Source organism: Triticum dicoccoides, chromosome 5B (genome assembly GCF_002162155.2).
Source record: "Triticum dicoccoides isolate Atlit2015 ecotype Zavitan chromosome 5B, WEW_v2.0, whole genome shotgun sequence".
Classification (NCBI taxonomy): Eukaryota; Viridiplantae; Streptophyta; class Magnoliopsida; order Poales; family Poaceae; genus Triticum; species Triticum dicoccoides.
The window spans coordinates 94,777,630-94,796,845 of record NC_041389.1 but is presented as its reverse complement, the minus strand read 5'-3'; the positions used below and the strand labels follow the sequence as shown (position 1 = coordinate 94,796,845).

Sequence of the window (19,216 nt, the reverse complement as noted above, 5' to 3'; positions counted from 1 at the left end):
GGCACAACAATGGAAGCAAGGCCAATAATCTCATCCTTACTAGGTGGTTCTCTATCACGAGGTTGTCTATGAAACCTAGCAAAATTAAAATCATGAGACATACCATCTAAGCCAATGGTGACAGTATCTTTTTCACAATCAATCTTAGCACTAGCTGTATTCAAGAAGGGTCTACCAAAAATAATGGGACATAATTCATCTTGTGGGGAAGCAAGAACAAGAAAATCAGCAGGGTATTTAACTTTCCCACACAAAACGTCAACATCTCTAACAATCCCAACTGGTTTAATGGTATCCCTATTAGCAAGGTTAATAGTAACATCAATGTCTTCTAATTCAACGGGTGCAATGTAGTGCATAATTTATTTATATAAATCATAAGGTATCGCACTAGCACTGGCACCCATATCACATAAACCATGATAACAATGATCTCCTATATTAACAGAAATAACAGGCATGCCTATGACAGGTCTATGTGTCTTAGTATCTGGTCTAGCAATATTAGCAGTTTCATCACAGAAATAGATAACATGCCCATCTAAATCATCATCCAAGAGATCTTTAACCATAGCAATACTAGGTTCAACATTGATTTGCTCAGGAGGTGTAAAAGTCCTAGTATTACTCTTACGAACAACAGTTGAAGTTTTAGCATGATCCTTTATCCTAACAGGAAATGGGGGTTTCTCAACATAAGTAGTAGGAACAATAGGATCACTATAGGTGATAGTCTTTTCTTCAACTGTAATAGGTGTAACTACTTTAACTTCAACAGGAGGATTATATTTAAACCACTTCTCTTTAGGGAGATCAACGTGAGTAGCAAAAGATTCACATAATGAAGCTACTATCTCGGAGTCAAGTCCATACTTAGCGCTAAATCCACGAAAAGCATCGGTATTCATAAAATATTTAACACAATCGAACTTAAGTGTCATACCTGACTCCTTACCATCGTCGGAACCCCAATCTTCAGAGTTGTGTTTAATTCTCTCCAATAAGTCCCATTTGAAATCAATAGTCTTCAGCATATAAGAACCAACACAGGAAGTATCGAGCAGGTTGCGATTATTAAGAGAAAGCCGAGCATAAAATTTTTGAATGATCATTTCCCGAGAGAGCTCATGATTGAAGCATGAATATAACATTGACTTGCCTCCCCCAAGCTTGAGCGATGCTTTCTCCTTCGCGAGGCCAGAAATTATATATGTAATTACGATCACGATGAACAAGATGCATAGGGTAGAACTTCTGGTGAAATTCCAACTTCAATCGCTTATAATTCCAAGATCTCGTATCATCACATAGCCTATACCATGTCAATGCATCTCCCTTCAAAGATAAAGGGAAGACCTTCCTTTTGACAACATCATCGGTAATACCTGCAAGCTTAAATAATCCACAAACTTCATCCACAAAGATAAGGTGTAAATCGAGATGCAATGTTCCATCTCCTGTAAATGGATTAGCTAGCAGTTTCTCTATCATACCCGAAGGAATCTCAAAGTAAATATTTTCATAAAGTTCAGTAGGTTGAAAAGCAACTCTTTGCTCTTCTTGTCGGGGTAAAGATACCCCGAACAAGCCCCTCAAAGGATTAGTTTCCATAGTGACAAGTAACAGAAAATTTTAGCACACTATATAAATGTTTCCTTACCAAGTTCCACTCACCAAAAGTGCTACACTCCTCGGCAATGGCGCCAGAAAAGAGTCTTGATGACCCACAAGTGTAGGGGATCTATCGTAGTCCTTTCGATAAGTAAGAGTGTCGAACCCAACGAGGAGCAGAAGGAAATGATAAGCGGTTTTCAGTAAGGTTTTCTCTACAAGCACTGAAATTGTAGGTAATAGATAGTTTTGTAAAAAGATAAATAGTAACGAGTAACAAGTAAACAAAGTAAATAAAGTGCAGCAAGGTGGCCCAATCCTTTATGTAGCAAAGGATAAGCCTGGACAATTTCTAATAATGAGAAAGGAACTCCTGAGGACACATGGGAATTATCGTCAAGCTAGTTTTCATCACGCTCATATGACGCGTTCGGTACTTTGATAATTTGATATGCGGGTGGACCGGTGCTTGGGTACTGCCCTTACTTGGACAAGCATCCCACTTATGATTAACCCCTATTGCAAGCATCCGCAACTACAAAAGAAGTATTAAGGTAAACCTAACCACAACATTAAACATATGGATCCAAATCAGCCCCTAACGAAGCAACGCATGAACTAGGGTTTAAGCTTCTGCCACTCTAGCAACCCATCATCTACTTATTACTTCCCTATGCCTTCCTCTGGGCCCAAATAATGGTGAAGTGTCATGTAGTCGACGTTAACATAACACCACTAGAGGAAAAGACAACACACATCTCATCAAAATATCGAACAAATACCAAATTCACATGACTACGAATAGCAAGACTTCACCCATGTCCTCAGGAACAAACGTAACTACTCACAAAGCATATTTATGTTCATAATCAAAGGGGTAATAATATGCATTAAGGATCTGAACATATGATCTTCCACCAAGTAAACCAATTAGCATCAACTACAAGGAGTAATCAACACTACTAGCAACCCACGGGTACCAATTTGTTGTTTTGATACAAGATTGGATACAAGAGATGAACTAGGGTTTTGAGAGGAGATGGTGCTGGTGAAGATGTTGATGGAGATTGACCCCCTCCAGTTGAGAGGATCGTTGGTGATGATGATGGTGATGATTTCCCCCTCCCGGAGGGAAGTGTCCCCGGCAGAACAGCTCCGCCAGAGCCCTAGATTGGTTCCGCCAAGGTTCCACCTCGTGGCGGCGGAGTTTCGTCCCGTAAGCTTGCCCACGATTTTTTCCAGGGTAAAAGCCCTCATATAGCAGAAGATGGACACCGGAGGGCCACCAGGGGGCCCAGGAGACAGGGGGCGCGCCCCCACCCTCCTGGACAGGGTGTGGGCCCCCTGGTGTACTTCTTCCGCTCAATAATTCTTATTAATTCCAAAAATAGGTTTCGTGGAATTTCAGGATTTTTGGAGCAGTGCAGAATAGGTTTCCAATGTTTGCTCCTTTTCCAGCCAGAATCCAGCTGTCGGCATTCCCCCTCTTCATGGTAAACCTTGTAAAATAAGAGAGAATAGCCATAAGTATTGAGATATAATGTGTGATAACAGCCCATAATGCAATAAATATTGATATAAAAGCATGATGCAAAATGGACGTATCACCAGGCGGGCGCCGGCCTGTCCAGTGTCGTTGTTTCCTCTTTGGTGCAAAGGGGCAAGCACAGGTGCGGAGTACCGAGGCATCAGGCAAAGGTTACCGTTTCGGTGCAACAAGACCAAGACCAGCAGAGCGGCAGGACGGAGGTCACTGTGGAGCCCAAGACGGCGTCATCGCCAGTGCCTTTGGCAGTCGAAGACCAACTTTAGTCAGGATAACTTGTACTATATGTTCCCCTTCAAAATGGCCGTTGTTGGCTCCCTTCCCGCTCAATATTTGGGAAGAGGACTAGGGCCTCTATAAATAGGGCTAGCCACCACAGTAGGAGGGCATCGAATGATCAACCGATCGAACCCTCCCCAAGCAGAACACCAACACAAGAACACCCCTCACGAGGCTATTCTCTCCTTGTACTATTCATCATCAACCCAGAGGCAATCCACCACACCACAAACTAGAGTAGGGTATTACACCACAACGGTGGCCCGAACTAGTATAAACCTCGTGTCCCTTGTGTTGTTCATCGAGTAGTCTAGATTTGCAGTGAGGCGTTCGAGCGTGGATCGGTAGGGGCAAGATCTTCGCACGCACCCCAGAGTTCAAACCTTAAGGGTTTAGCCGGAACACGATATCCGACAGTATGGACTTGAAACTTTGTGCTATTATTAACTCCGATTCCTAGCACATTGCATTGCCATGAATCTTGCCACGTTTGAAATCTTCCTATCCAGCAAGACTACTCCGTAGATTAGTCTTTGATTGAAAATTTAGGGTTAGGTTTCAGCCGAATTCATCTCGGACCGACCAAGTTGTAGAAATCGGTCTCACCGATTTGGCTTAGGCCATTGCACATGTGATTCTTGGTCCGACCGAGAATTGCAAATCGGCGTGACCAAGATCGATCCTCTGTGAAACCCTAGCAGTCTCGGTGCCACCGAACTGTGACTCGGTCTTACCGAGTTCACTAGTTTAGGTTCCAAAAGCTGCTTCGGTATCACCGAGTTCACAAATCGGTAGCTCCGAAATGCTTTCTGTGGAAAACTAAAACTAAGGTTTTGACTCAATTTTTTTTTTTGCAAAAACCTCTGTGCTTTGTGATACTCATCTACTCTACCTCATCTACATCTATTCACAGGGTCTGCCGTCAGAGTTTGCATCATGTCAAATCAGAGTGACAGTCAGAACAAGTCTGAGGAGCAAGTTCAGATGAGTGAGGGCACTAGTCCCTCCAGTACCTCAGATGAGGGTAGCAGGAGCACACCCAGCAATTTGCCAAAAGCAGCCACTAGGACAAGGAGGAAGAGAACCTCAGACTCTGAAGATGAGGACTATGTGGCTGTTGATGATGAGGCCACTTCTAAGAAGAAGGTGCTGAAAAAGGAGTATGGCACAGCTGTTTCCACAAAGCCAGGAATGAAGACCAAGGCTCCTGCAAGAAGAGTTCCAATGTCTAAGGCCAGAGCCTCTACTCAAGTAACTTTGGGTTCTGAACCCAAAGAACCAGTTGTGGCTGAGAAGAAAAGGAAAGAAAGGGTCAAGAAGACCATGGCCAGAGTAGTTGGGAAGCCCTCAATGATGGAAGAAGAGGAAGAGGATGCTGCAAAAGCTCCTAAAGCTCAGAAGCTAATGGGAGATGCAATCAAGTCAGGGGCTGCTCCATCTAAGCCCAAAGCTGCTCACAAGGCTGCTCACCAGCACCCAAGTCTAAACCCAAGAGGAACACCAGAAACATACCTGCGTCTGAGAAGAACAAGGCCCCAATGCCTGAAGCTACCGTAGAAGATGAAGATTCTCTTGTGTTGAGAAAGTTGAAGCCCAAGATTTCCGATCACGATGATGCTCATCCAGTTGCAGAAGACATGCATATCAGAAAGGATGCTGGACTGAGATTGTGGAGATAATCGGATCCTTATGCTGTGAGGAGAAGGACAGCAGTTGACTACAGATTTCACACAAAGGAGCAACATGACTTTTATGAAACTATTTTGCTTGACAAGAAGCCCATTGTATGTGACATGAGATGGATCGACTGGGAATACATCAAGGAGAATGAAGAGCACTTCCCAGAAGTATATGACAGCTTCAAGGCTTGTGTAGTTGATGACTTTGTTGCCCAGAAGCTCACCAAGTGGAATGATGAGCTCATCATGCAGTTTTACTCCACAACTCACTTCTACCCAGATGGGAAAATTTTCTGGATGTCTAAAGGTACTAGGTACCAATCCATAGTTGAATAATGGGCTCAGTTGATACATGCCCCAGAGGAGAATGAGGATGACTTGGATGTCTATGCTAAGAAGAAGAAAGACCACAACACTATGGCTCACATGTACAGAGAGATCCCAGATATAGCTTTGGAAACTCACAAGCTTGGATCTGTACACTACTTGTTGTTTGGTCTGCCCACAATCAATTGGATTCTAAGGCACACATTACTGCCAAAATCAGGTGATCACAAGATGATCAGAGGTCATGCTATTAACTTGCTGCACTTGTTTGATATACCTCAAAAGTTCAAAGTCATGAGTCTGATTATGGAAACAATCAAAAGGACTGTTGCTGATCAGAAGAGGAGTTGTGGGTATGCTCCACATATTCAGGATCTCACCAACTCAAAGATGGGCACAGGCACATATCTTTTGGATAAGGAGCATCTACCCTTATACCCTGAATTTGAAGATAACACTGTTGAGATGAATGAGGAAGAACCATCATCTGTGCAAGCTCATGAAAAGAGGGAGAAAGCAAGGGCTGAGAAAGCTGCTAAGATGCCAACTGCTGAAGAGGCATCTCAAGTGTTTCTGAAGAGCAAGCAAGATCAGCTTGGCTACTTGATTGCCTCCACCTTGAGGATTGAGAAGGGCTTGGCCACCCTGACTCAAAACTAGGAAAGCTTGGAGAGAATCATAGAGCAAAAAATTTAAACACTTGATGTGAAGGTCACAAAAATCCAAAGTGCAGTTGAGCAACTTCATGAGGATGTGGAGGAGAAGAAGGGCAAGTCTACTACAGATGCATTTGCTAGAGTGCCCAGAGGACAGAGATCTGCTGCAGTGCCTGTTCCAGACACCAGAGCTGCATCATCTATACCAGCTACAGCTTCAGTGCCACCAGCTCCAGCAGCCACTCCACCAGCTCCAGCTACATCAACTGATGCTTTCGTCCTTGGAGTCATCTCTACACCACCTCATGAAGACCAAGACTGAGAGTCGTTTAGCACTATGCATTTTTGTGAACTTTTTGGTAACTTGTTGCCAAAGGGGGAGAAAAATGTATAGATCATAGGCTTCGAGAGAGTGTTGCTTTTGATCTCTCTTGTTTTTGGTGGTTGAACTTTGTTTTTGTGTGTCTGCTTGATACATTATGCCTTTTGTGAGATACTTGGATGATCATGTGTTTGATCATATGCTATGCTACTTTATGCTTGTTGGATGATATTATCTCTTATATCCTCATATGATCATTCACTTTGCTTGGTGATGAGTGCATATGTTTAATTATTATCATTTTGAGCGCTCCACCAAGATGTATGTGACATGGAAGAGTAACCCATGATCCTAACTCATTGTGCATTTGCAGACCAAAGCAAATTTTAAATAATGCACAAATTTAGGGGGAGCTCTTGCTTTTCACATACTTCTCAAATCGTCAATGTTTTTCAATCTTATTATCATTTGTCGAAGCTTTGATCTATATGTTGTCATCAATTACCAAAAAGGGGGAGATTGAAAGTGCAACTATCCCTGGGTGGTTTTGGTAATTCCTAACAACATATAGCTCATTGAGCTAATGCTATTTTAAGATAAATATTTCAGGAATGCTCAATGATTGACATGGCATGGATGAGAAAAGTGGATCCCTCAAGATGCTAAGGACAAAAGGATTGGCTCAAGCTCAAAGCACAAGACTCTACATTTTCTATTTTAGTGATCCAAGATCATATTGAGTCTATAGGAAAAGCCAATACTATCAAGGAAGGATGAGCTGTTGCTTAATGAGGTTCTTGCTCAAAATGCTTAGTGATAAGCTCCAAAGCCCTCAACTACTTTCTCACATCCACATATGACCCAAACCAAAAGTCCAACTCGGCCCCACCGATTCTTTCTATCCAGCGCCACTGAGTTCAGATGTCATAGCCACTGCCACAAACCCTAATCAAATCGATATCACCGATAGGGATCTCGGTCTCACCGAGATGGGATTGTAATCTCTTTGTTTCCCTTCGTAATGTTTCGGTCCAACCGAGATGAGCGATCGGTCCCACCGAGATTGCAATGCAAACTCTCTGTTTCCCTTTCGTAATGTTTCAGTCTAACCGAGATGAGCCCACCGAGTTTGCCTGACCAACTCTTTGATTAGCTTATTACCAAAATCGGTCCCACCGAGTTTGTGTAATCGGTCTCACCGAGATTACGTTATGCCCTAGCCTTAACCATATCGATCCCACCAAGTTGACATGTCGGTCCCACCGAAAATCCTAACGGTCACATTATTTGCTAAATCGGTTCGACCAATTTTCATGATTCGGTCCCATCGAGATTGGTAAGTTGTGTATAACAGTTAAATTTTGTGTGGAGGCTATATATACCCCTCCACCCACTCTTCATTCGTGAAGAGAGCCATCAGAACATGCCTACACTTTCAACATACATTTTCTGAGAGAGAACCACCTACACTTGTGTTGAGGTCAAGATATTCCATTCCTACCATATGAATCTTGATCTCTAACCTTCCCCAAGTTGCTTTCCACTCAAATATTCTTTCCACCAAATCCAAATTCTGAGAGAGAGAGTTCAGTGTTGGGGAGACTATCATTTGAAGCACAAGAGCAAGGAGTTCATCATCAACACACCATTTGTTACTTCTTGGAGAGTGGTGTCTCCTAGATTGGCTAGGTGTCACTTGGGAGCCTCCGACAAGATTGTGGAGTTGAACCAAGGAGTTTGTAAGGGCAAGGAGATCGCCTACTTCGTGAAGATCTACCCTAGTGAGGCAAGTCCTTCGTGGGCGACAACCATGGTGGGATAGACAAGGTTGCTTCTTCATGGACCCTTCGTGGGTGGAGCCCTCCGTGGACTCGCGCAGCCGTTACCCTTCGTGGGTTGAAGTCTTCATCAACGTGGATGTACGATAGCACCACCTATCGAAACCACGACAAAAACATCCGTGTCTCCAATTGCGTTTGCCTTCTCAAACTCCTCCCCTTTACCTTCATATGCAATTGTTTTACATTCCGCTACTATACTCTTAGAATTGCATGTGTAGGTTGATTGCTTGACTTGTGCTAAGTTGCTAAAATCTGCCAAGAAGTAAAATTGGGAAAAGGCAAGTTTTTATTTGGTCAAGTAGTCTAATCACCCCCCCCCTCTAGACATACTTTCGATCCTACAGTGGGCGACACCATCGGGCCTCCGCGACCCTGGCTGCGACCTCTACCACGTCCGCAACCAGCACGCCCACCGCCACGGGTGCCATCAGCACACCCTCCGCCGACCTTCCGCTTCATGAGCATTGCCTCCTTTGCGGCCTTCGCTTTGGCACCGCGATTTTGCCGCGACGCCGAATTGATCTTCCGGGCGTGGGTGATGCTCGGATCCTCCTGCACCTCCACCACCTCCATCTCCGGCTGGTCCTCGTCCGGTTCCATGCTTCGGCGGCAACATCGAAGAAGAAAGTGGGAGAAAAGGCGGGAATTAGGTGGAGATCGGCGAGATGGAAGAAGAGGGTGGGGGATTTTGACGCGGAAACAATACGGGATGCTACAAAAGTGCGTGCTCCGACTTCTTGTGTGGGCCATGGGGGTAAGAGTCGGACATGTCTCATGTCCAGACTCTCACAAAGCCCCCACATTTGGTTCCAGTTGCAAGAAAAATGTAGTCCGAACCGCTTGACGAACCGATATAGACAAGTCTTAGATGGCTTCCGAGGTCCGGACTGCGCGGTTCAGACGTATGCATTCGGTTTGAGGGTCGGCGTTGAAGATGCCCTTAGGCAGTTCACTGAAGCAATGTGGCTACTAGAAGCTGTTAGCTGTGTACTGAATGAGTACATGGGTTGTTTTTCTTAAGAGGTAGTGCGAATTGTTTCGTGTTTACTTCGATGCAACTTATTATCTCTAGTCGCTAAAATGTTGGTCCGAGCCCGCCTGCCTGTTCACACATCTTGGTCCGCCACTCAGTTCAGTTCCTTCCCATTTTTATTTGCACGTCACTGCTGTGAAGTGCTGTCTCCACCGAGCACCAGCTTGAGCTCGCCATACCAACGCGTGTCCCACCCTGACCCCACATGTCAGTGTCAAGGTCTGCCAATTTACCCTCTCCCGGTGGTAACACCTGTCAAACTTCACTCACTAGCAACCACCCCTCCCACGCTCCCACCCTCATCGAAGCAGCAGCCTCTTCTCGTTAACATCAAGGAGAAAAGTTACAGCAACCTCATCGGAGAAGCCAAGAACTCATCTCTTCTCCCTCCTCAGGCCAGCTGCAGCCTGCAGGTACACACATACTCTGGTTTCCTTGAATTGCATCCATGGATTTGGGGCCTTGGCAACTGACGAAACTTCATGCAGATTTGGGGCTTTGGCAACTGACAGGTGAGATGATGGTGGATGAGAAGGGATGGTGTATGAGGTGCAGGGAGTGGCAGGAGCACTACTACTGGGAGCACATGGAGGATGTGAGCAAGATCAGCTTCTTCAAGCTCATGACAGGAGATTTTCAGCAGCGCATTGTAAGTACCTTTTTTTCAAGAACATTTTTTCCCTTCATGGATGGCAGTCATCGATTGGTATTAGTAGTTACTTTTGTTGCATTATCATCCACTGAGGCAAACTAATTGTATGAGATGCCTGTTTACTGAGTTCATCTTAGAGCATACCGGAGAGGATGTCCAACAGTTTCATCCGGAAGATCGCTGATGGAGGATTCACCCTCAAAGCACCAAGCGGCGAGGAATGGCGCGTTGGTGTCGAAAAGATTGCCGATGAGCTGTTCTTAATGCCAGGATGGGAGGAATTTGCCAAGGCTCGCGAACTGCAGGAGAATGACCTCTTGTTCTTCAAATGCAGTGGCAATGGCTCCTTTGATGTACTCATCTTCGACGCGAGCGGTTGCGAGAAGGTTTCATGTTTCTTTGCCAATAAAAAGGGTACCAGTATGCACAAACAGTTCGATAACATTGTATCTCAACACGGTGAAAAGCACTGCATTTTGAGTGATTCTGACGATACTAGCATGCCACTATCACAGCTGGTTCGGTCTACTCACAAGGCCCCCACTTCAAAGAAACCAAGTAAGTAAAACTAATACTCCCTCTGTCCCAAAATAAGTGTAGCAGGGAGTACAAGTTTGCAGCCAGTGGCGGTGCCGGGTGCCACAACTGCAATCTTGTGTAGTCAATTTGAAGTTGGGTAGCCAAATATATGAATTTATATTGTTTTTACGCAAACTATTTGCAGCGCGTCCTCGCAACTTGCACTTTTGTACCATTGATGTGGTCAGCTAATGCATAAGCCTGAAACCACATATAATCAAGAAAGACTGTGTTGTACTTCATCATTTTGACATAATGCGTATTTTCCACAGGGAAAGAGAATGAATCTCCAAACAGCAGCAACTATTATCTTAAGAACGAGGTGGAACAAGAAGAGGAAAGTGATGACGACCACATTCAATCCAACAACTACTACTACTCAAGGATTGCCAATTGCCTGACAGAAGATGAACGAGAGGAAATATTCGGGCAAGTATCAATTCAGTCTGGCAACCCTGTATATGTGGTTGTCCTGCAGAAGGCTCATGTTCGCCCTGTGAACAACCTACTGGTTAGTCTACTGTTCAGCTATTAGGTTGAAAAGAGCACATACATAGAACTTCCGCTTTTGTTCTGTTTTTGCTGAAAACTGCTGGATACTTGGTTCCACTATGTATGGGGAAAAAACATAGAACTTCTCTATGTTATAGATTGGCCTTTCAGGAAAAGCTTTCTGTACTTCATGTTTCTGTTTCCTAGGTACCTGAATATATAATCTAAAAAAAAGGTACCTAAACATATAGTGGTTTTCTGAAGTGATGTACTACAAGAGTATACTACAAGAATGACAACAGTTAAGACCATTTCAATTTTCAACAGCTAGTCCAATTCCATGCTGCTTCTGAACTACTACCGCAATTCGGTTAATGATCATCTCCCGTAATTCGCAGATCATCTCCAGCAAGTTTGCAGCTGATCATCTTGAGGGGAGATCATATGAGATGCTGCTTCTCAGGCCAAACAGGAAAGAGAAATGGTGTCTGAAGTACTACCACAACAGGGTCACCCGAGGCTTCAACAGCCGGCGCTGGAACAAGTTTGTTCGTGATAATATGCTGCGCGAGGGCTACGTCTGCGTCTTCGAGCTGATGAAAGGCGCGACGAAGGCGACGATGACTGTCCACGTCCTTCGGAAGGTGGATGACAAGTTTGTCCTACTGGGCTAAGTTCCTGCATCCTCTTATGTGCCTGAGGTTCAGTGTGTGTAAATGTGTCACGGGGAACTGAACTTAGTATGCAGCCATATGATGCAAGTGACCAGTTTGTCACCTAAAGCTAACTTCTTGGTGTATATGGTTACAATGGAACCAGGTGTGAGCATTGTGAATGTTCACTGACCTCCAGTGCCCGGTTCACCATATCAGAGCATCTACAGCCGTGGACACCAAATCCGGCCCCTCAAACACCCATGTATTTTCTGCTATGCATTCGAGTACGTCATATTTCACCCCTTAGATCCATAGAAAGCATGAAAAAAATCTACATACTACGCAAATCACACTAGCCTAAACTAGGCTTCGTCGTCGTCGGAGATGTTCACAATCTCCATGCCGGGTGCCGGGTAGACGGGTGCTCACAATCTCCATGCCGGGTGCCGGGTAGACGGGTGCGTAGGAGGGCTCCGGCTCCTCCTTCTCATCCACATAGGCAAGCATCTCATCGACGTCCGCTTCCTGCTTCGCCTGGAGGATACGGCGGTTGGCCTCCACCTCCACCTCCGACTGGAGTCTCCCATGTCCTCCTCCTGCTCCTCCTCGAACTCCTCTTCCAGATCCATCGTGTTCAGTGGTAGCACCGCGACAATCCAGGATTCGCACCTTGCCCAGATCTGCTTAAGGAGTTGCAGCCGACGCTCCGGCGTTAGATAAGGGTAGCTCCTGATCCGTCGGCATGATGGCATGGCTACTTGATTGTTAGATAAGGGTAGCTCCTAAGCATCCGGCGATTGAAACGTGGCGGCAGACATAGAGCGGCCGGAGAGGCCGTCCCACAGGGGTTTGGAGCCCGAGAGCATGATGAGTGTAGTCCTTAGAGGAGAGGGACGTGTGATGCGGCTGTTGCCGGGCCTGGCCACGTATAAGTAGCGGGCGTCGGCCAGGCCAAGCGGCGGGGTGTGTAATGCCGGCCTATAGGCGGACGGACGGGTGGCGTTCACATGTTGGCGTTGGAGTGGGTTTCTCGGTAACTGCAAATGTTCAATAAAGAGAGGCGAACGAACAAGTGACTTTGAATGCAGAGAAAAGGCGCGTACATGGGACGTGGCACGGGCAGGGCGCCGCTTGAGTGCTGACTCCAATGAAAGGTTGATTCTGCTCTGGCTGGTCTGAATACGGCGCTGACCGGCATGAATATACGGCAGAGGTGGGGGTCATCCTCCTTTAAAAAGAAAACTGCTTCGTGCGAAAAAGGCACGGGAGAGGGTTTCAAACGCGTACTGGCAGCGATCCAGATACCCGCAAAGCTTCCCTTTCTACTTACTTGCGATTTGCGAAGAAACGAACGTCCAGACCAGTCCGCGGATGGGGTACCGGCTTTTGGGCAGTTCACTGAAGAAATGTGGCTACTAGAAGCTGTGAGCTGTGCAGTGAATTAGTGCATGGATTGTTTCTTAGAGGTGGTGTGAATTGTTTCATGTTTACTTCTTTGCAACTCATTGTCTCTAGTCGCTAAAATATTGGTCCGAACCCGCCTGCCTGCTCACACATCTTGGTCTGTTCACTCAGTTCAGTTCCTTACCCTTTTTTTTTGCGCATCACTGTTCTCTCCACCGAGCATCAATTTTAGTTCCTAACTAACACGTGTCCAACCCTGACCCTACTTGTCAGTGTCAAGGTCTGCCAGTTTACCTCTCCTGGTGGTAACACCTGTCAAATTTTACCCACTAGTAACCACTGCTCCCACCCTCATCATAGCGAGCAGCCTCTTCTCGTTAACATCAAGGAGAAGAGTTACCAACCTCATCGGAGAAGCCAAGAACTCATCTCCTCTTCTCCTCCTTCCTCAGGTCAGCTGCATCCTGCATGTACACACATACTCTGGTTTCATTGCATCGCATCCATGGATTTGGGGCCTTGGCAACTGACGAAGCTTCATGCAGATTTGGGGCTTTGGCAACTGACGAAGCTTCATGCATCTCTGCAATAGTGGTGGCAGGTGAGATGATGGTGGATGAGAAGGGAAGGTGTGGGAGGTGCAGGGAGTGGCAGGAGCACTACTACTGGGAGCACATGGAGGATGTGAGCAAGATCAGCTTCTTCAAGCTCATGACAGGAGATTTTCAGCAGCGGATTGTAAGTATAAGTGGAGTATCCACTATGGATATATACTAGTAGTACTTTTTTTTCAAGAACATTTTTTCCCTCTCTGGATGACAGTCATCGATTGGTTTGTTGCATTAGTTAGTTTCCTCTCCTGCCATCCAAATGGAGTTTTTGCTGCATTATTATCCACTGAGGCAAACTAATTATATGAGATGCCTGTTTACTGTGTTCATCTCAGAGCATACCAGAGAAGATTGCCAACAATTTCATCGGGAAGATCTCCACTGGAGGATTCACCCTCAAAGCACCAAGCGGCGAGGAATGGCGCGTTGGTGGCGAAAAGATTGCTGATGAGCTGTTCTTCATGCCAGGATGGGAGGAATTTGCCAAGGCTCACGAACTGCAGGAGAACGACCTCCTGCTCTTCAAATGCAGTGGCAATGGCTCCTTTGATGTACTCATATTTGACCCTAGCGGCTGCGAGAAGGTTTCATGTTTCTTTGCCAATAAAAAGGGTACCAGTATGCACAAACAGTTCACCAACATTGTGGGTCAACAAGGTGAAGAACATTGCATGTTGAGCGATTCGGAAGAAGCTAGCATGCCGCTGTCGGAGCCGGTTGGGCGTCCTCACAAGGCCTCTACTTCAAAGAAACCAAGTAAGCAAAGTCAATACAAGTTTGCAGCATCTCCTCACAGCTTGCTCTTGTGTGGCATTGACGATGTTAGCTAATCAAAAGCCTGAAACCATATAATCAAGAGTGACTGTGTTGTACTTGATCATTTTGACATAAATACTTTGGTGAACATAATGCGCATTTTCCACAGGGAAAGAGACTGAATCTCCAAAGAACAACAACTATTTTCTTAAGAACGAGGCGGTGGAGGAAGAAGAGGAAAGTGATGACCACCACACTGAATCCGACTACTACTACTACTCAAGGTTTGCGAATTGCCTGACTGAAGATGAACGAGAGGAAATATTCGGGCTGGCATCAATTCAATTAGGCAACCCTCTGTAATGTGGCTGTCCTGCAGAAGACTCATATTCGCCGCACGAACAACTTCCTGGTTAGTTTATTTTTTCTGCTATAGGATGAAAAGTACATACATAGAACTTCTGCTTTTGTTTTGTTTTTGCTGAAAACCGCTGGATGGTTGTTCCATTATCACTGATAATGGAACCCAGAACAAAATGTTTGCTTTGTATGGGGAAACATCATATAACTTCTCTCTGTTAGATTGGGATTTAAGGCAAAACTTTCATTGTAGTTCATCTTTATAGATAATGTCTTTCTGTTTCCTAGGTTCCTGGATATATAATCTATGAAAGGTACCTAAAATATACAGTGATTTTCTTACTGATATATGCAAGAATTGCAGTTAAAACCATCCAAAGAGTAGTAGATGCCTTGATCCCTTAAGTAGCAAGACTACTAGTCCAATTCCATGGTGCTGCTGAACTGTGGTATCTAACCAATACTGAACCTGATAATGCTCTGCCTGCAGATCGTCCCCAGCAAATTTGCAGCTGATCATCTCGAGGGTAGATCACATGAGATGCTGCTTCTCAGGCCCAACAGAAAAGAGAAATGGTATCTGAAGTACTACCACGGGAGCGTCACCCGAGGCTTCAACTGCCGGCGCTGGAGCAAGTTTGTTCGTGACAATAGGCTGCGCGAGGGCTACGTCTGCGTCTTCGAGCTGATGAAAGGCGCGAGGAAGGCGACGATGACCGTTCACGTCCTTCGCAAGGCAGATGGCAAGTTTGTTCTACTGGGCTGAGTTCCTGCATCCTCCTCTGCGGCTGAGGTTCAGTATGTGTAAATGTGTCGGGGAGAACTGAACTAGTATGGAAGTAGCTTCGGTGCCATATAGCTGTATGATGCAAGAGCACCACTTTGTAACCTAAAGCTAACTTCATAGTGTGGCATGGTTCTAGTGTAACCAGGTATGAGCAATGTGTATGTTCCCTGACCTCCGGTTCACCATATTGGAGGACGGATTGGTCGTGGCTTGGGCTGGCGCCGGCCAGGGTAACAAGGATGAGGAGTGAGCAGAGGATGAGCAAACAGACTGATCTCTTGTGTGCCTTGCCTTATTCATCAATGCGACCAGGCTTTTATTTGGATACACCACACTAATTAACTGAATTATAGCCTCCTAGCACATGAGAAACAAACCACTGCTGAATCTTCATAGCCGGCTAATACTTGGAAACAAAGCACTAACTGAACCATTATGACTGGCTAACACTTGGTAAACAAGCCACTGACAAACTGAAATTAACAAAGCACTAACTTAACCATTATGGCTGGCTAACACTTGGGAAACAAGCCACTAACAAACTGAATTTTGTGGCCGGCTGGCACTTGAGAAATACTCACCAACAAACGGAATCACTTGGGGAACACACCACTAACAAAACTCAATCTTTATGTTCGCGTTAACAATTGGGACACAAACCACTAACAAACTGGGTCTTCATAGCCAGCTAAAACTTGAGAAACAACCCACTAACGAACCGAATCTGTAGCTAACAACTTAGTCCGAACAACTTTTTTTTACAGCAGTAATCCTACCTACTTTGTGTGATTAACTTGCTATAAGAAAATAACATGATAACTTGATTATAGGAGATATTGTAGTATCTCCTAGCTGCGGCAAAACCTGAGCCTCAGGTTGGATGGCGCCCACCTCCATACATGACACCATCAACCAGCAATTTCGACATAAATTAGATCACATACATAGCATTTCAGAAGACAGAAAGGATTGGAAATCAGACACACATGTCAAGCATCATTGCTATACTCGAAACTAAAATGACAGTGTGACCACAGTTGTTGCCCGTGGAACAGAGATACCTTTCAATCTAAGAAATCATATAAAATGTGCCACCAAATCCTCTTAGCAGGCAACACAAGGATATTTCGCTACAAAAGTAGAAGCTAAATCCATGACATAAACCATGTCATATGACAGGAAGATTATTTTCAGTCTAGGCTAGTAATTTGGAGAGAAGCTATTTTGTTGGAGACATTCCTCTAATAACTCAAGAATTAAAAGGACGGCCCCAGAATAGCTTTCCAAAAGACGAATCCAAGATTTGTATCCTCTTTAAAAAGGATGGTGAATCAACATGGCAAATTCAAGTACCTGCAAAAATAATAACACTATATGGTCAGCAAGCTTGAATAATTTGCTAAATGCAATGAAAATTTCAACGGCAAAATTTGTAAGAAAGGTACCAAACCCTACAAAGAGCAGTTAATATGGAAAATGTATGCTACCGCCCTGCTGCTATGGAATTCACAGATTTAACATTATTTCAGCCTACATAATTCAATTCTAGACATTTCCGGTAGAAAAAGGGTCCAGCTGGGTAATCAGCACACATCACATACACAGGGTCTTTGGTTACATAGTTGATTTCTAGCAAAGACTGGAAGTACTGTATGATCTGTAATGTGTTCAATGTGTTACATAGTTCATTTCTTGCAAAGACTGGGAGTACTATACGATCTGTAATGTGTTCAATGTGTCAAATTTTAATTCCTAAAATATGTGATTATGAGAATTAACTAGACCACATTAATTGTATGACTACCCATACCATGAGACCTCATCAAGCTTTCATTCAAATTATGATGATTAAAAAACAATATCACCAAAAGAGTGCATGTTCAAAATCAGCACCTTAGCTATGCTCTACCCTTGCCTCTCCCGCATCACCCATCTTTTCCATTCCCTAAGAAAGCCCAACCATACATATCCTCCATCAATTGAAGTTTCAATATTGAAGTGCACAATGTAGCTATTCAAATTTGTAAAAACTAACTAACAGTGAAGCATGTGTGCTTTTAGCATTAGGAAGAGAAGGGTATAGCAACAAAGGGCTAACTGGGAAGAGATAAATAGGCTAAAACAGAGAGACATTTTGAACATTTGAGACACATAGTGTAATACGGTTCTACAAAGCCAACACTGTTCTTGCTTTTTTACTTTTTCAATGCAATTACTATCTTGCAGTTTGTTAAATTACTAGTCGCAAAAGAAATACAGAACTGGGAAGAGGAGGGGACCTACATCATTCTAGGAGATAAAGTCCCCGTCATGCTGGCCAGCCTCCAACATCAACCATCATCCCCATTTCCTATCAAATCCCAATTTTAATCTCCTTAAATCAATTTTGGTGCCACTTACTTACAGAAGTAGAAAAAAAAGCATGCATTGCATATAACCCCCTTATATTGCTTCGATTTTCACCATTGCAACATTAGCCCATTATACAGAAAATGCACCAGTTTTTGTTCATGCTGTTTCAGGTATTGATCATTTTATATTCCTACTAGAGTTACAGAACCAATTAACTTGGGCTCACTGCAACATCCATTTCCAGATAGAAAACAAGTCGGATCTACGACCCAGAGAAATGACCACCTTCAACATAGTGCTAGGCAACTCATCACAAAAACTAACGCAGAAGTCGACACTAGGAACAAAGTACACAATTCACCATCTACCTAAATAGATTAAAATCTTGAAAATGAGATCACGACACTAACTTATATTAGATTAGCGATCCTGACAAGTACGGCGGAAAAGGAGGGTACCCTGGGAGAGCTCGCAGCAGGCCCGGGCGCTGGCCGACGGGTGCGCCGTCATCCGCCCTAGCACGACCGCCGCCGTCAGCGGCGACCCCATCATGGCCGCCAGGGGCCTGCACACACACGCGCGCGCGCACAGAACAACATCATGAGGACATCAGATCGCCATCTCAGCGCAGTGTGAATGCCTAATTGTGCACGAGGTTGACTTACCGTGCGGCCCCGAGCGGGGAGGTGGAGTGGGAGGGGGGGAAGGGGGAAGGGATCCGGCGGCGCGGGGCCGCGAAGGGAGGAGGGGCGCGGAGGCCGCCGACCGCGGCGGAGGGTGCCGGGCGGCGGACCGCGGCAAGAACGGTGCGGGACGCAGCGCCGCGCCACGCCATGGCTAGGGTTCAGGCGGAGGAGTGGGTGGAGGCGATGGTGGTGGTGGTGATTGGAAGTGGCGTTGGCGGCCGGTGGTTTTAGGTTTTAATAGAGGAAGGGTGAAAAAAAAAAGCGTAGCGGGCCGGGCTCATGCGCGATGTACTCGGCGCTTATTTCTGTTATGGGAATCGTTTGGACTCGGCGCACCGGCCGAACGCTCGGCCGATTCCCCTCGCTCGCTCGCTCTTTTTCCACGCACGCTAGGTGGGCCTCAAGCGAACATTTTTTTTCTTCTGTACTTCTTCTTCCTCGCGCAAGCGCCTCCCCAAGCATGTCCCCTCCCCCCTCCCCCTCCTCCCGAGCTGCGACTGGGTCACCACGACCTCCATCGCCGGCGGCCAGGCTCCCCTCGCCGGCTGCCATGGCTGCCTGCCGCCATGGCCAGATCCATCCCCTAC

At 45.4% G+C, this 19,216-nt stretch overlaps 3 protein-coding genes across 6 annotated transcripts; 2 read left to right on the top strand and 1 right to left on the bottom strand.

Moving 5' to 3' along the window:
* The first annotated feature begins 9,646 nt into the window (after positions 1–9,646).
* On the top strand, positions 9,647–11,814 carry LOC119305232 (B3 domain-containing protein Os12g0592300-like). Its single transcript, XM_037581809.1, has 5 exons — positions 9,647–9,707; positions 9,783–9,943; positions 10,084–10,504; positions 10,798–11,036; positions 11,416–11,814. The coding sequence occupies exons 2-5, from the start codon at positions 9,812–9,814 to the stop codon at positions 11,689–11,691; spliced, it is 1,068 nt and encodes a 355-aa protein (XP_037437706.1). The 5' UTR covers positions 9,647–9,707; positions 9,783–9,811; the 3' UTR covers positions 11,692–11,814.
* A 1,857-nt stretch (positions 11,815–13,671) lies between these two features.
* Positions 13,672–15,570, top strand: LOC119305234 (B3 domain-containing protein Os12g0592300-like). The gene is made up of 4 exons (XM_037581810.1): positions 13,672–13,815; positions 14,024–14,509; positions 14,622–14,777; positions 15,295–15,570. Exons 1-4 carry the CDS (start codon positions 13,684–13,686, stop codon positions 15,568–15,570), a joined length of 1,050 nt encoding a protein of 349 aa, XP_037437707.1. The 5' UTR covers positions 13,672–13,683.
* Positions 15,571–16,560: 990 nt separating this feature from the next.
* On the bottom strand, positions 16,561–18,850 carry LOC119307568. 4 transcript variants are annotated; one of them, XM_037583643.1, is made up of 4 exons: positions 18,609–18,850; positions 18,402–18,508; positions 17,875–17,941; positions 16,561–16,944 (listed from the first exon to the last, which is right to left on the bottom strand). In XM_037583643.1, exons 1-3 carry the CDS (start codon positions 18,776–18,778, stop codon positions 17,922–17,924), a joined length of 297 nt encoding a protein of 98 aa, XP_037439540.1. In that variant the 5' UTR covers positions 18,779–18,850; the 3' UTR covers positions 16,561–16,944; positions 17,875–17,921. The 4 variants fall into 4 exon arrangements, with proteins under 4 accessions (XP_037439540.1, XP_037439541.1, XP_037439542.1 ...); XM_037583644.1 differs by lacking the exon at positions 17,875–17,941 and adding an exon at positions 17,485–17,536; XM_037583645.1 differs by lacking the exon at positions 17,875–17,941.
* Positions 18,851–19,216: the final 366 nt, after the last annotated feature.

Bases quoted from the DNA above. Each gene is read 5' to 3' on its own strand.
- LOC119305234 (XM_037581810.1), top strand. From the start codon at position 13,684: ATGATGGTGGATGAGAAGGGAAGGTGTGGGAGGTGCAGGGAGTGGCAG. The intron at 13,816-14,023 runs GTAAGTATAAGT...TGTTCATCTCAG, and splicing joins GAGATTTTCAGCAGCGGATT to AGCATACCAGAGAAGATTGC. The intron at 14,778-15,294 runs GCATCAATTCAA...CTCTGCCTGCAG, and splicing joins GAGAGGAAATATTCGGGCTG to ATCGTCCCCAGCAAATTTGC.
- LOC119307568 (XM_037583642.1), bottom strand. From the start codon at position 18,778: ATGGCGTGGCGCGGCGCTGCGTCCCGCACCGTTCTTGCCGCGGTCCGC. The intron at 18,509-18,608 runs GTAAGTCAACCT...GTGTGTGTGCAG, and splicing joins TCCCCGCTCGGGGCCGCACG to GCCCCTGGCGGCCATGATGG.
- LOC119305232 (XM_037581809.1), top strand. From the start codon at position 9,812: ATGATGGTGGATGAGAAGGGATGGTGTATGAGGTGCAGGGAGTGGCAG. The intron at 9,944-10,083 runs GTAAGTACCTTT...AGTTCATCTTAG, and splicing joins GAGATTTTCAGCAGCGCATT to AGCATACCGGAGAGGATGTC. The intron at 10,505-10,797 runs GTAAGTAAAACT...TATTTTCCACAG, and splicing joins CCCCACTTCAAAGAAACCAA to GGAAAGAGAATGAATCTCCA.